Source organism: Capricornis sumatraensis, chromosome 3 (assembly GCF_032405125.1).
Source record: "Capricornis sumatraensis isolate serow.1 chromosome 3, serow.2, whole genome shotgun sequence".
NCBI classification, from domain to species: domain Eukaryota; kingdom Metazoa; phylum Chordata; class Mammalia; order Artiodactyla; family Bovidae; genus Capricornis; species Capricornis sumatraensis.
In genome coordinates, this window is record NC_091071.1 from 2,924,339 (window position 1) to 2,939,032 (window position 14,694).

At 56.2% G+C, this 14,694-nt stretch overlaps 1 protein-coding gene across 1 annotated transcript in view; it reads left to right on the forward strand.

Annotated features, from left to right (window-relative positions):
• Positions 1-8,931: 8,931 nt before the first annotated feature.
• Positions 8,932-14,694, forward strand: part of FOXK1 (forkhead box K1) — a 46,345-nt gene continuing 40,582 nt past the window's right edge. The window contains exon 1 of the mRNA XM_068968843.1: positions 8,932-9,434. Within this exon, the coding sequence (XP_068824944.1) occupies positions 8,932-9,434 (503 nt within the window). The remainder of the gene's footprint in view (positions 9,435-14,694) is intronic.

A 14,694-nucleotide genomic window follows, 5' to 3' on the forward strand; every position in this document is an offset into this window, starting at 1 on the left:
ATACTAGAGTGGGTAGCCTTTCCCTTCTCTTCCCAACCAGGGGATCTTCCCAACCCAGGGATTGAACCCAGGTCTCCCTCGTTACAGGCGGATTCTTTACCAGCTGAGCCACAAACCCAGAGCATTGTCATAATTAAGACAGAAACATCTACTGGGACAAAAAAGGTTACATTGGTCTCTAACAGCCCCATCCCATAGGAATATCATATAAGCCACAAATGTGAATTTTAAAAATTAAAATGTTTAACTTCCAAGTAATTGCATTAAAATGGTAAAAAGAAATAAGTGAAATTAATTTGGGTAGTGCATTTTATTTAGCCCAATGTATCCAACATATTGCCATCTCAAACTATAGCCAATATAAATATATGAAGTACTAATAATACCATTTTGGTTCTTTCTTTTTTTTTTCTCTCTCTATAATCAGTATAGTTTTGTTGTGTGTGCTCAGTCACAAAGTCTGACTCTTTGTGACTCCATGGACTGTAGCCTCCCACCAGGCTCCTCTGTCCATGAGATTTCCCAGGCAAGAATACCAGGGTGGGTTGCCATTTCCTCCTCCAGGGGATCTTCCAGACCCCAGGATGGAACCTGCGGCTCCTGCTTGGCTGGCAGATTCTTTACCACCGAGCCACAAGAGAAGCCCTAATATAGAGATGCAAAATACTAACACTTTGCTTAAAAAAAAAAAAAAGCTAGGCCTTTCAAATCAGGTTAGTGTTGTACACAGACAGCATGTCCCGCTTTGGCTGGGTCGTGTTTTCGGTGCTCAAAAGCTATAAATTATAAAGGGGCTCTATGTCATCCATTGGAGGTTTCTGCATATGTTCTGGATCGAGCATCCTTAAAACGGCCGGCTCTGTCCTCAGGATGGTACCAGAGGCTCCACCGAGGGCTCAGCCCCAGCGGCTCAGCAGTCCGGGGCAGGTTCTGTCCGAGGTGGGGACATTCCACCAGGATGATACCACCGACTGGGCACTCGGAGGGCGGCAGCTTTAAAGATCTGATGTGACCTGTCCACCAAGTACAGAGGGGGCTCGCAGGGCCCAGCAGGCGTCTCTCCAGAAGAGCAGGCCCCTGAGCTCTTGAGCGAATTGAGCTGTTCCTGGTGGAGACAGCATGAAAACCCTTGGAGAGAGGAAGAGACAGAGCTGCTCGATTACCACTTGGAATGACTCCCGTGTCCAGTCCTGCATGCATGGAGCTTACGATGGTCTATGACACATAGGAGTGAATAGTCAAAGCTACTGTTTTTCCAGCAGCCATGTATGGATGTGAGAGTTGAACCATGAAGAACGCTTGCTGCTACTGCCGCTAAGTCGCTTCAGTCGTGTCTGACTCTGTGCGACCCCGTGGACTGCAGCCTACCAGGCTCCTCCATCCATGGGGTTTTCCGGGCAAGAGTACTGGAGTGGGTTGCCAGTGCCTTCTTCAAAGAATTGATGCTTTCAAGTTGTGGTGCTGGAGAAGACTCTTGAGAGTCCTTTGGCCAATCCTAAAGGAAATCAGTCCTGAATATTCATTGGAAGGACTGATGCTGAAGCTGAAGCTCCAATACTTTGGCCACTCGATGCGAAGAACTGACTCACTGAAACAGACCCTGATGCTGGGAAAGACTGAAGGCAGGAGGAGAAGGGGCGGACAGAGGATGAGATGGTTGGATGGCATCACCGAATCAGTGGAGATGAGTTTGAGCAAGCTCCAGGAGTTGGTGATGATTGGCAGGCCTTGTGTGCTGCAGTCCATGGGGTCGCAAAGAATCAGACTTGACTGAACAAATGAACAACAGCAACAACAACGTAACGCATTACTCCAACCATGGAAGAAAAACGCTCAACAAGCCCGAGCCCGAGCCGAAGGATGAAAACTCTTCCTAGACACATCAGAGAAGTGAGGTCACAGGCAAACTGCCACCCCAGGTTGGAGGGACAGATGGACGAAGGTGCAGAGTCACGGTGCAGTAGAGCAGAGGCCAGAGAACAGGAAAGGTGGCGGCCCAGGGCCGGGCGGGCAGGCACACACTCCTGGGGGCCTGTCCTGGGGGCCCCGACACGGCCAGGAGTTTTACCACCCGAAGCTCTGCTGGGTTTTCACAGTAATGACCCCGAGCTTCCTTCGTTCCCAGGAGAACAGGAATTGTGTTCTTCCTGTTCTCTGCAAGGCCTGCCAGCTGAGCAGGTTCTGGGGGCTTCTGCGGAGCTGGCCCTTAGGCTAAGAGCCTCGCTTTCCCGACTTCGAAGTCTGTTCTTACAAAGCACTCTGCATTTCTTGAGGTCGCAGGAGCGACTCTGTGTCCCCCCAACAGCCCTCAGCCCACTTCACAGCAGAGGAAACTGAGGTCCAGAGGCCAAATAACTTATTTAAGGGCACAGAGCTGGCTAATAGTGGGGCTGGCTCCTCCTTCCCCTGGCACCGTCACGCTGCTTTGTCTTATTTTTTTAATATATATCTATTTTTATAAAAAGATATTATAAAAATTAAGAAGTTAAAAGTTAAACTTAATTTTAATTTTAATTAAAATTGAGAAATTTTTCTTAAAAATTAAATTTAAAATTTTTTTCTTTATTTATCTGTTTTTTGGGGGCCCTTCCCTTGTGGTTCAGCTGGTAAAAAATCCTCCTGCAGTGCAGGAGAGCTGGGTTTGATCCCTGGGTTGGGAAGATCCCCTGGAGAAGGGAATGGCTATGCACGCCAGTATTCTGGTGTGGAGAATTCCACGGACTGTTTAGTCCACGCGGTCACACAGAGTCGGACAGGACTGCACGACGTTCACTTTCACTCTATTTCATTTGGCTGCACTGAGGCTTGGTTGCAGCAGCATGTGGGGTCTTTACTTGTGACACGTGGGATCTAGTCCCCTGACCAGGAATGGAGCCGGGGCCCGTGCATTGGGAGCTCAGAGTCTTAGCCACTGGACCACCAGCGAGGTCCCACGCCACTTTGTCTCAACGTGGCAAATCCTCCAGGCTCCAGTGAGCTTCCAGAAAGCACAGCCCCATACGTCTCAGGAGGGACCCTAAGCCGAAAGCACCTCGCCGGTCACCCCTAAATTCCTGCCCCATGGACACGGTGAGATGGTACACGTCGGTGGTTTTAGCCGCTACATTTTGGAGCCGTTCGATATTACACAGCAATGGATGAGGTTTTTTTTCCCCGAGTGCCAACACCCATGCGCTCTGTCGAGAGGAGTTTTCATCCCAGCTCTGTTTGGACAGCTTTCCTCTAGGGTCGAAGTCGGACCTATCTTTTCCTGAATTGGCGTTCCAAAAACGTGGATGGACAGGTTCTAAACTATAGGGTGGCCGGAGGAGGCTGTAAAAGAAAATCAAGCCCGGCTGCTGTAAGCGAGCTGAGGACACAGAGGCCCTCTCTCTGGTTTGGGGGCCTCAAGCAGGTGAGGAAATGGTTCGTGGAGGATTGTTCCGACTGCCTCTGTCCTTTGGCGTGATACAAAGCTGCAGTCCCTCTCAGTGGTGGTCAGAGGCGCATCACCGTGGGACGTTCACCACCACCCAGGGACTCGGTGAACAGACAGGAAGCAGCACGGGGGATGCGAGGAGGGTCCGAGAAGGAAGTGGCATTGAGCAGACAGGAAGAGGAAGGGGCGCGGAGAGCGCAGAGCGTGGTCTGGCTTCCCCGGCCACTTGGCAGATGCCGCAGGGAGCCTCAGGCCCCAGAGGCTGCGAGTGTGCACTGGACGCTATCAGACTCCGAGGCGTCTAAGCCCCACTCGCCCGCCTGGAGGCCCGGCCAGGACTGGGGGGGACCCTGTCTTCTGATGGGGCCTCCCTGCCGCTGCCTTGCCCTTAGCTGCCCTGGAACAGCAGTCATTGAGTCCCTTTAGCAAGAGGGTGAGCCCATCGGTGCTCCCTGGGGTGGGGGCAGGGGTGGGGTCCCCTTGTCCAGCTGCTCTGTGCACGCAGCACGTTGCTGTGATTGCCTGACTCCGGAGGACGGAGGGAGGAGGGGGCAGAGGCAGGCCAGCGGCAGCCCCACCCCCAGAGCAGCACAGTCCAGGACTTACTTTGTGCGTCTGCATGGATCACACAGATGCCGTTAGCCACGCTCTCGCCGCCTGTCACAGCGAAGGGTTTCATTCCATTTCATCTTCATTAGAAGATAAATGTAGATGGCCAGATGTGAGTGGTGGCTTCTGAATTGGACAGCATTGCCCTTAACAGACCCTTGTTTTGGGTCTATAATGATACAGCCTCTTTAGATGTGTGTGTATGTGTGTATGTATTTTTTAATTTGGCTGCATCAGGCCTTAGTTGAGTTACTCAGGATCTTACCTTGGAACGTGAGGACTCTCTAGTTGTGGTGAGCAGGTTTAGCTGTTCCGTAGCATATGGGATCTTCGTTCCCTGGCTAGGGATTGAACCCATGCCCCCTGCATTGAAGGCAAGACTTTTTACCACTAGACAGGCTCAGCTGGTGAAAAATCTGCCTGCAATGCAGGAGGCCCCTGTTCCATTATCGGGTCAGGAAGATCCGCCGGAGAAGGGACAGGCTGCCCACTCCAGTATTTTTGGGCTTCCCTTGTGGTTCAGCTGGTAAAGAATCCACGTGCAGTGCGGGAGACCTGGGTTGGATCCCTGGGTTGGGAAGATCCCCTGGAGAAGGAAAAGGCCCCACTCCAGTATTCTGGCCTGGAGAAGTCCATGGACTATATGGTCCATGGTGTCCTAAAGAGTCGGACACAACGGAGCGACTGTCACTCTCTAGAGCACCAGGGTGGTCCCTGGAAACATTTTTTCACTATTAATTTATTTGGCTATGCCGGCTCTCGGTTGCAGCACGCAAGACCTTCTCCACGTCCCTCGGAATCCTCTGCTGCGGCCTTCCAGCTTTCTAGTTGCAGGACGCTGACTTAGTTGCTCTGTGGCTTGTGGCATCTTTGTACCCCGACCAAGGATCAAACTCGAGTCCCCCGCAGTGTAAAGCAGATTCTTGACCACTGGACCACCAGGGAAGTCCCAATATTTCCATTTTTTAATGAAGGTTGATGTACATATAGAGTGAAATTCACTCTCTATTTTGTGCACCGTTCTGCTTTTGGCAAACGCGTGGAGTCACATAATCGCCACCACGATCAGCACCGCTCCCCCTGCCGAGATTCCCACATGTCATTCTGTGGTCAGCCTCTCCCCAGACCTCCAGCCCCTGGAACTGCTCATCTCTGTCTGTCTCTACAGTTTTGCTTTTCTTTCCAGAACGTCCCCCAGGTGAAAGCATACGCGCTGCCCTCGGGGTCCTCCGATTTGTCCTGTTACGCAAACCCTGCTCCTTGCCTAGCGCTGCATCCATCGTGTCCCATCACGTTTGTTACCCCTTCCCCAAGTGGGGTGCATTTGGGTTGTTGGGTTGTTGAGGTTTGGGTTGTCAGGAATAAAGCCACTGTAGACCATCATGAACAAGTTCTTGTGCCCACCCAAGTTTTCATTTCACTTGGATAAATATCTAGTCATGGGATTGCAGGCCATTTGGTAAATCAGTCAAACTAAGAAAGTGCCAGACTTTTCCACAGTGGCAGTACAATCTTGAATTCTCCAAGCCCCGTGGAAGAATTCTAGAAGTTCTCATCAATTTTAATATGTAATAGATGAACTTAAAACGGATGAGATTAAGACCAGTGTGGTTTTAATCTGCTCCCTAACAATGAATGGTGCTGAGCATCCTTTCCTGGGCTTGTTTGTCACACTTGTATCTTTAGTGAAAGCGATTTATTTTTTATTTACTGTCTTTGGCTGCACTGAGTCTTCGGTGTTGTGTGCAGGCTTTTTCTAGTTGCAGCAAGCGGGGGCCACTCTCTAGGTGCGGTTCACGGGGTTCTCACTGCGGAGGCTTGCAGGCTCACAGCACGTGGAATCTTCCCAGATCAGGGACTGAACTCATGCCCCCCTGGGTTGATAGGAGGATTCTTAACCATTGGACCAGCAGGGAAGTCCATGGTTTTCATTTTAATGGATTGTTTCTGCGGATACCCCGTTGCCTCTTTTTAACTGGGCCTTCATCGTCACCCCCCAATATGGTGTATGTTTCTTGTCGATGGTTTAGTGTCTCGGCGTTAATTGTGTCCTGTTTTGTTCCTGTGACCAGGCCCAGGGCCTTGCACCCACGGCTTGCACTGAGAGCCTGGGTGTCGGGCTCAGTGGCTGTCTACGTTCTCCCTTGCAAGCCTTTTCTTTTTCCTTTTTCGTGTGAAGGCGTCGTGAAGCAACTTTTGCAGGCCCCGTAGACCCAGAGGGAGTGTGAGAAGAGTTCACTTTCTCCAATTCTGGATCTTTAATGCCTTTTTATTTTGCCCCTGTTCTGACCCCTCTCTATGTCAAAGCTGTCAGTGTATCTGAAGGCTCCCCATTTACGGAGAAAAGAATTGCAGGTTAAATGGGAGTCTGGGACTGCAAGGCCATCATGAGTCAGCCCTGTACGCTCCCGCCATTATCACGGACATGTTGCTGCTCTTCAGGAAAAGAATTGTCTAGGTCTGTCCGTCTGCGCGGAAGTCTTCACATTTAATGTGATTGGGCCTGAGGGGCCTGAAAACACGCGTCCCTCGTATATCACAGACCTGTCCTTAAGAAGTGGGAAGTTGCCCCAGATGAGCCAGAGGAAAGAATTTGGGAGGTTGTATATAGAACTTTTTCTTCAAAAGTGGTAAAATACGTAAAATTTACCATCTTAACTAGTTTTTAAAATATTTTATTTGGCTGTGCCAGGTCTTAGTCGCGGCAAGAAGGATCTTTGTGGCGGCCCATGAGATCGAGTTCCCTGACCAGAGGTCAAACCCAGCGCCACCCACCCCACCCCAACCCCGAATTAGCCGCTGGGCCACCAGGGAAGTCCCTTAACCATTTTAGGTGCATAGTTCAGTAGAGTCCATTCACAGCGTTGTGCAGCCATCACCTCCAGAGCTTTTTCATCTTGCAGAACTGAAGCTCTGTCCCCCCTGAACACTAACTCCCCATTCATTCCCCGTCCCCCAGCGACATGCCCACCCGTCCCCCACCTGTCTCTATGAACCTGACTCTGCCAGGGACCTCGCCGCGGTGGACTTGGGCAGCGTCTGTCTCTTTGTGACCGTGATATTTCCCTTAGTGTCTTCGTCCCCAGGGTGCACCCGTGCGGTCACGTGCGTCAGAACTTCCCTTTGTTTTTAAGGCTGAATAATGTCCCATTGGACAGGTCGGCGGGCCTCTGGCTTCTTAGGGCACTCCAAATACCGCTGCTGTGAAGGCGAGAGCATAAATGCCACCTCAGGACCCTGCTTTCGGTTCTTGTGGGCACAGACCCAACAGGGGAACTGCTGAATCAGACGAGCATGTGCTTTCCGCCCCACTGTCTCCCAGAGGGGCCGCACCGTTTTCCATTCCCACCGCCAGCGTGCCTGTAAACGTCTGTCTGAGATAAACGCCGCTCGACGCCCTCGGTGTCTCTCCACCACCCGATGCAGCCTCTCGCCTGGCCTCCTAGTTTCCTAACCGGCCTCCCACAGTCAGGCTGGCCCCTCTGCAACTCAGGCTTCACACAACAGCCAGTGATCCTATTTCGAATTTGTGGTCCTCGCGTTGCCCTTCTGCTCACCCCTCTCAGGGGTTCCCACTGCTCTGGAATCAGACCCAAGTTACCTGACTGGTCAGGTTCAGCTGATCTGGGCTCTTCCCTTTCCCAGCTACCTGTCAGTCCCTAGAAAGCACCCCTTTGCTTAAATCACGCTGTTCCTTGGCTGGAATGCCATCCCCAGCTCTCTCCCCACCCCCCAGCAGCCTTGGATTTCAGCATATCATGGCTCAGGGAAGGGTCCCGGATCCCAGGACCTTGTCCTGATTCCACGGACAAGTGCCATCTCTTGTTGCAGCTTTTTGTAAAAGCGTCTTTCTTGCCCCTAACCGCAAGCACTAGTTCTGTTTGTTTCTGTGTTTTCAATCACATGACGGTTGGGTTAAAACCTCCTGCAGCCCCAGACTGGACAGTGGGTAAGCGGACAGGCATCCCATCCTGGGGAGGAGGGATGGGAGGGGGCTGGGCCCATCTTCCTACACATGTCACCTTGCAACAAGGCCTGACAGCTGTAATTTTGTATTTGTTAGAATGTTACTTGACTTCTGTCTGCATCTGCCACTACAGTGTAAGCTCTACCAGGAAGGGTCTGTTTTCTCCCCCGCCTCAGTAATTATTAAATGACGACAGTGCGCAAACACTGCCACCTTTTTTTAGAGGCCCCTGGCTGATTCAGCAACGCGCATGAAGCACGTCTGAAGGATGCCTGAAGTAGCCAGATCTGTCTTTTCACAGAAGACCCCGCTGCAGGCGTCTGTCTCCCTGCCCCACCCCACCGGCCCCCCATTACACTGTAACGGATGTAAGGACCTAGGCGCCTGGCCTGCGTCCTCCGTCACTCCTGTAGCTACTTGTTGAGTGAATGGATGACTCCAAATTGGAACACAGAGCATCAGGGGTCGCCAGCACCTTGAAGCAAACTCCAGTTTCAGCGCGAGACCCCTCACTCTTGGTGCTTAAGTAGGATCGCACTTTGGGGTGTCAGTTGGAGCCTCTAGAGCCCAGGAGGCCGCTGACGTCAGTGATCCCTTTCTGCAGCGAGTGACCCAGGATCGAAACTTTCCAGTGCGGCTTCTTCGGGGTGTGTGTGTGTGGGGCGGGGGGGGGTTCCCCTCCCGCGTCCCGGGGCCGGAGGAGGCGGCTCCCCGCGGCCGGGCGCGGCGGCGGCGGCGGCGGCGGCCAGGGCGCCACCCCGGGGCGGGCGCGGCGGGCTAGGCGCTGCGCGCCGACACGTCCCCCTGGCGGCCCCGCGCGCGCCGCGCCCGCCGGCTCCGCTCCGAGCGCTCCGGGCCGGGATCCCGCGGCCGCCGCGCCCGGAGCCCCGCCCCGCGCGCCGCGCCGCCGCCGGAGGCCGCCCGGAGCTGCGCGAACATGGCCGAGGTCGGCGAGGACGGCGGGGCCCGCGCCCTGCTGGCGCTGCGCTCGGCGCCCTGCAGCCCGGTGCTGTGCGCCGCCGCCTTCCCGCCCGCCGCGCCCGCCGCCGCCCCGTCGCCGCCGCCGCCGCCCGCCCAGCCCCCGCCGCCCCCGCCGCCGCCGCCGGGCGCGATCGCGGGGGGCGCGGGGGGCGCGGCGGGCGAGGCCCTGGTGGCCGCGGCCGCCGCCTCGGTGCGCCGGAGCCCCGGGCCCGCGCTGGCGCGCCTGGAGGGCCGCGAGTTCGAGTTCCTCATGCGGCAGCCCAGCGTCACCATCGGCCGCAACTCGTCGCAGGGCTCGGTGGACCTGAGCATGGGCCTGTCCAGCTTCATCTCGCGGCGCCACCTGCAGCTCAGCTTCCAGGAGCCGCACTTCTACCTGCGCTGCCTCGGCAAGAACGGCGTCTTCGTGGACGGGGCCTTTCAGCGGCGCGGCGCGCCAGCCCTGCAGCTGCCCAAGCAGTGAGTGCCGCGGCCCCCACCCCGGGGACGGCCCTCCGACCCCTGACGGTCGCCCTTGCCCCTGGGCTTGGGGTCCCCGCCCCCCGCGCCCCATCCCCGCCCGGCGTTGGACAGGAGTCGCCTTCTGACCCCTGCCTGCCTTGGGCCGGGAGCGGCCCCCACCCTCCATCCCGGGCCGGGCTTCAGGGTCGCCCTTGCCCTTCCTCCCAGCAGAGCGTGGTGTTGCCCCGTCTCCTCCCCATCTGGACACGGGATCGCTCTGGATCCCTGCCCTGCCGGCGCCCAGGGCGTCGAGGGTCGCCCTTGCCCTCCCCCACGACCTGGACACCAGGGACCCACTATCCCCGCCCCTTCTCTGGACCGCGGTTGCCCTCAAACGGACTGGCTGGAAGGGTTGCGCCAGGCGGTCTGCGGGGTCCCCGGGGTGGGGTGGGGGGAACCCCGGAAGGTCAGGCCCCTTCAGTAGGGGCCGGGTCTGAACTTGGGCCCGGAGGGGACAACAGGAGAGTGGGCTAGGGTGGGGACCGGAAGTATCCTCTCCTTGGTGTATCTGAGGACGCAGGTCAGGGGTCCCCATGACTCGGGGCATCCAGGGCACAGTTGGGGTTCCTGGGCAGGAGGGTACATCCCAGCGAGGAGGCAGGGCAAGGAAAAGGGGACCCGCCACGCTTGGGGAACAGGCGGCCAGTGCCCCGTGGGACTTCAGCAACACCCTCGTGTTCCCTGGCCCTTCCGGTTCCCAGCCTGCCTGGCCGCCCTACCCGGGAGGTGCTTGGTTTCTCCCATCTGCGGGTCAGGAGAAACCCCGTGCAGGTAGCCGTGCCGCGTGGGGCACTTTCTTTTTCTCTGTAGCACTTGCTCCTCGGTCCTCACCACTGTTCCGTTCCTGCAGCGTGCCTGTGTTCCAGAGTTGTCTCTGACTAATTACTCTCGCTTTTATAAGCACCCTGGGTCCGCAGGATTTTTTGGTGGGGTGAGTCCCAGGGCCCAAAGCCTGTTTCTGTAACCTTCTCCCCTTTCTAAGATCTCAGCATGTTTGGTTGTTAAGTGTTGTACTGAGTAATTTTTCAACATCAGCAAGGACTTACTGGTGTTTAGGGGCTGGGAGTGTGGGGGGGTAGGAGGTAAAGGTGTAGACAAACTTTGTTTTCCAAACATGAAAGGTATGTGTTTCTGTAAAGCCAGGACTTGATGAATAACAGAGTTGTCTTATCCAGTGGTTGCTGTCTCTCTGTTGTGTCTTTTCCACAACCTACACACTCCCCATCCAGGCCATTAACTGCTGCTGGGGCCAGCCCCTCCCCTGGTGAGAAAGTGACAGGTTAACAGCACCTCTCCCCTCCCTGCCCTGTGGCCCTTGGAGGCCCAGTCTGCTAGGCTTCTTTGTATAAAGTCAGGTTCTGGAAGGGCGTCCGCCCAGCAGTCTTGTTTTCAGAGCTCCCTGCCCAGCCACTGAGTGGGTGCAGCCCTGGCGAGGCGAGGCTCACTGATTCGTGAATGCGCTAGTATTTTCTCTAAGTCAAGGGGAAGAAATTTCAGCCGGAGGAGTCCTCGGTTCACATGCTGAATCGGCGAGTCCCGGGCCCATTGTTTGTGAAACGTGACTGGTGATCACGCTGCCTCCCTGGCCCCTGGAGCCAGCGGCTGGCACGGCCGCCCCTCTCCGGCCGGGGCCCTGCCCACGGCGCTCGTCAGGCTGTGCTCAGATTCACTGCGCCGGGGTGATGGAGAATCCACAGAACAGGACGGGCATGCTGGCGGAGAGACCTCGGGCGCAGACGTCCGAGTCTGCGTTCCTGGGAGAGGGCAGTTGTTTCTGAGACCATCCAGGCCTGTGGACAGACGTGTTGGCAGCCTGCCTGGTTTGACGTTGTTTTTATTTACGGAAGCTCAGCCTAGGTGGTCACATCCATAGGACGGAGGGGCTGTAGAAAGCTGCTGTTTCGAGTCGGGGCCAGGGCTTTGGCTCATCACGTGGAGAAGCGATCAGGCAGCGTTACTGAGCTCAGGGGAGGGAAGTTGGGTGCGCACTGGGTGTCGCCTGGGGATGGGAAGTTTGCTGCTGACTTTCAAAGAACGGCGGCAGCGAAGGCCGCTTCCTCTCAGGCCTCAGTGGCCTGTGTTGCCCTGAGCGCTTGGAGCCATGATGTTTCTCTGTCGAACTTTTAGGGAGTGCTTACCTGAGTGGGGCCGCGTCGCCTGCAGCTTGTGGTGGGAGCTGCCTGAGACCTGGGGCTCTTCTTTGTGTGGGTCATCCCGCTGGGCGCCCCCGTGTGCCACCCTGCACACACACGCACCCCTGCACACACATGCCCCACACACACGCGCACCCCCGGCACACAACACACCCCTGCACACACACGCACCCCCCCCTGCACACACACGCACCCCTGCACACACACGCACCCCTGCACACAAACACACGCACCCCTGCACACACATGCCACCCCACACAGCTCCCCAGGCCATCCCTTCTCTCCCTCCAACTCAGGGACGCACGAGGTGGAGAGGAAACCCAGAATGTACCCACCTTTGTGACTACGAGTAGGTCTTTCCAAAACTAAAATGAAACACTTTTGAAATTACTGGCAGGAAAAAAGAAAAATCACAACTGCGTGTGACACCCCTGGGGGCTGACCCCGCTGGGTGACCGTGTGAACAGGGGGCGATGCAGTCAGTCCTGCCGCGACCCCCCCCTCTGCAGACCTCCGGGGGCCCCAGGCCTGGGCCTGGCACCCGTCAGCTTTACGTAGAGACAGGCACACCAGCAGTCGGTGTGTAAAAAGCGCAGTGTTTACAGGCGTGTTTGTCGATAAGGAATCCGTGACTGAGTCCGCAGCTCCCCGCGGAGGGGAAGAGGGTCCCCGAGGCTCTGGGTTTCTGAGGCGGGCGGCCAGCGGGCCTCTCCTGGGCCCTGCGGGCGGACGTGGTTCCTCTGTGTGGCTGGAGGTCGTCAGGCCAGCAGATCCGGGGTTTGAATTGGATGGAACCTGTGAACTAAAGGAGGGGGACCCCGCACGGCCTCGGGCGTGCTCTCTCGTCTCCCCTTTCCAACCGCCTTTCCCAAAAGTGTCATAAAATAAGTACCTGAACATGCAGATGTGAGTTTTTACTGTAAAAGCGAGACTGTGTTTGTGGTGGCTTCCGTGGGCGGTGACACTGATGGGATTCTTCTTACTTTTCTGTGTGTCCCGAGTTTCCTGTGATGAGCATAGCTCGAGACAGTGGTTGCCCGTGCCCGTCGCCCAGTTCCCACGGCCGCCGCGCTGTGGCCAAGCTCGTCTTATCTGCATCCCCACGCGTCTCCCTCCCACTCACCCCCCCACAGGTCGCAACTGTCCCAGCACTCCGTCTGTGAATATTTCAACAAAAGATAAAGGTTCCTTTTTCAAAAAACCCAACCACAGTGTCATTATCACACATAAAAAATTAATAACAATCTCTTACTATCATCAAACTTCCAATGAATGCTTGGATATCCCTTCCCGCCGCGTGAATTGTTTTTTTCTTTTCTTTTCTCACAGCGAGTTCATTGGAATCAGGAACCAAATCAGGTCCAGACGCTGTGATTGGCTGGCCTGTCTCTCACATCTCTTTCAAACTGCAGGCTCCGTCCCATTCCCCCTCTCCCCCCCTCCCTTTTTTTGTCCTTGATGAAGAAACAGGGTCATTTGTCCCGTACCCTTTCCCACGGTCTGTCTTCCCAGATTGCATTCCCGTGGTGTCCACTGTGCCTCCCCCCCGGCGTTCTGTGAATCTGTGGTCAGACCTGGAGCTTTGGTCAGACTCGGATCCGGTGCTTTTTTTTTTTTTTTTTGGCCAAGCCTGCCCCGAGGGCAGAGGCCGGGCAGGAAGCAGGCACGTGCCTGTCCCCGAGGCGGGCTTCTGATGGGCGCTGCCCGCGTCCCTCGGCCTGTTGTCCCCAGCCCTCCCGTCGTTGATGGTGGCCGCCAGCACATGTCCCGGGCTGTGCTGACGCAGTCCGCCCTCCGAAAGGCGTGTCGTGAACGGAGATGTTACGGATCATGGCCTCTGTAGGCATCCCGTGATAAAAATTAATTGTAACCACCAAAGTATTTAACTACATAAATAATTGTTCAGGCGCTATGAAAACATACAGGCTTCCCTGCTGGCGCCTGTGGTAAGGAACCCACCTGCCAGTGCAGGAGACACAAGAGACGCAGGTTCGATCCCAGGGTCGGAAAGGTCCCCTGGAGAAGGAAACGGCAACCTGCTCCAATACCTTCGCCTGGAAAATCCTGTGAAGAGAGGAGCCTGGCGGGCTGCTGTCCATGGGGTCGCAAAGAGTCGGACACGACTGAGCTTGCACACTGTGAACGCCTGCAGGACATACTTGCTTGTTGCTGGCCCAGCTGGTCACCGGAGGAATGTTGAATTCGTTACTAACCATCTGACGGTAGTCACCAGGTTGAAATTATATTAAAATTAACAGGAAAATGCCCTAGACTTGGTGAGGACTGCAGGTGTGGGTGGAAGGCCTCAGAGCCCAGCATCCCCAGGGAGAGCAGCTGGCTCCTGTCCTCCCTACCCTCCTCCTTGTCCCCCACCCCCACCCCCAGCCCGCTGGGAGCCCCAGGGGGCCCCAGACGTGGTCCCTCCATCCTGGGCGGTGGGTCAGGAGCAGGCCTGCGTGCAGAGCTGGGGCCACCGTTGGGGCAGGGGGGGCGTCAGGTCCCAGGGGTGAAGAGGTGAGACTTGGTGCTGGCTGTGTTTCCGCGCGGAGAGGAGAGCGGTGGGCAGGGAGCAGGGCCGCGTGCGGCCTAGTGTGGAGCCAGGGGCCCACAGAGCCCCGTGGACATGGTCATCAGGCCTGACCCCCAGGGACTGGGGGCGGGGGTCCGGGGGACCAGAGAGGAAGAGATGCAGCCGAGAGGCCTCCTGAAGGAGGTGCGCTCTCATCTGGTGATGGAGCAGGCCAGGCGGCGTGTGTCTGGAAGCTCTGGGCGCAGTGCCCACGTGGAATGAAACTCAGAGGAGGTTGGGGGGGCGTGCTGTGGAAGAAACGGAGCTTTGGAGTCTGGCTAGTTGGATCTGGATGGTGCAGTCGAAATACGAAATGTGGCATTTTCTCTAAGTGAAAGCTTTGTTGTGTGTTTCTTGCTGTGTGCTCAGCCACAGCAGTCATGTCCGATTCTTTGTGGCCCCATGGACCGTGCCCACCCGGCTCCTCTGTCCATCGGATTCTCCAGGCGGGAATACTGGGGCGGGTTGCCGTGCCCTCCTGCAGGGGACCTTCCTG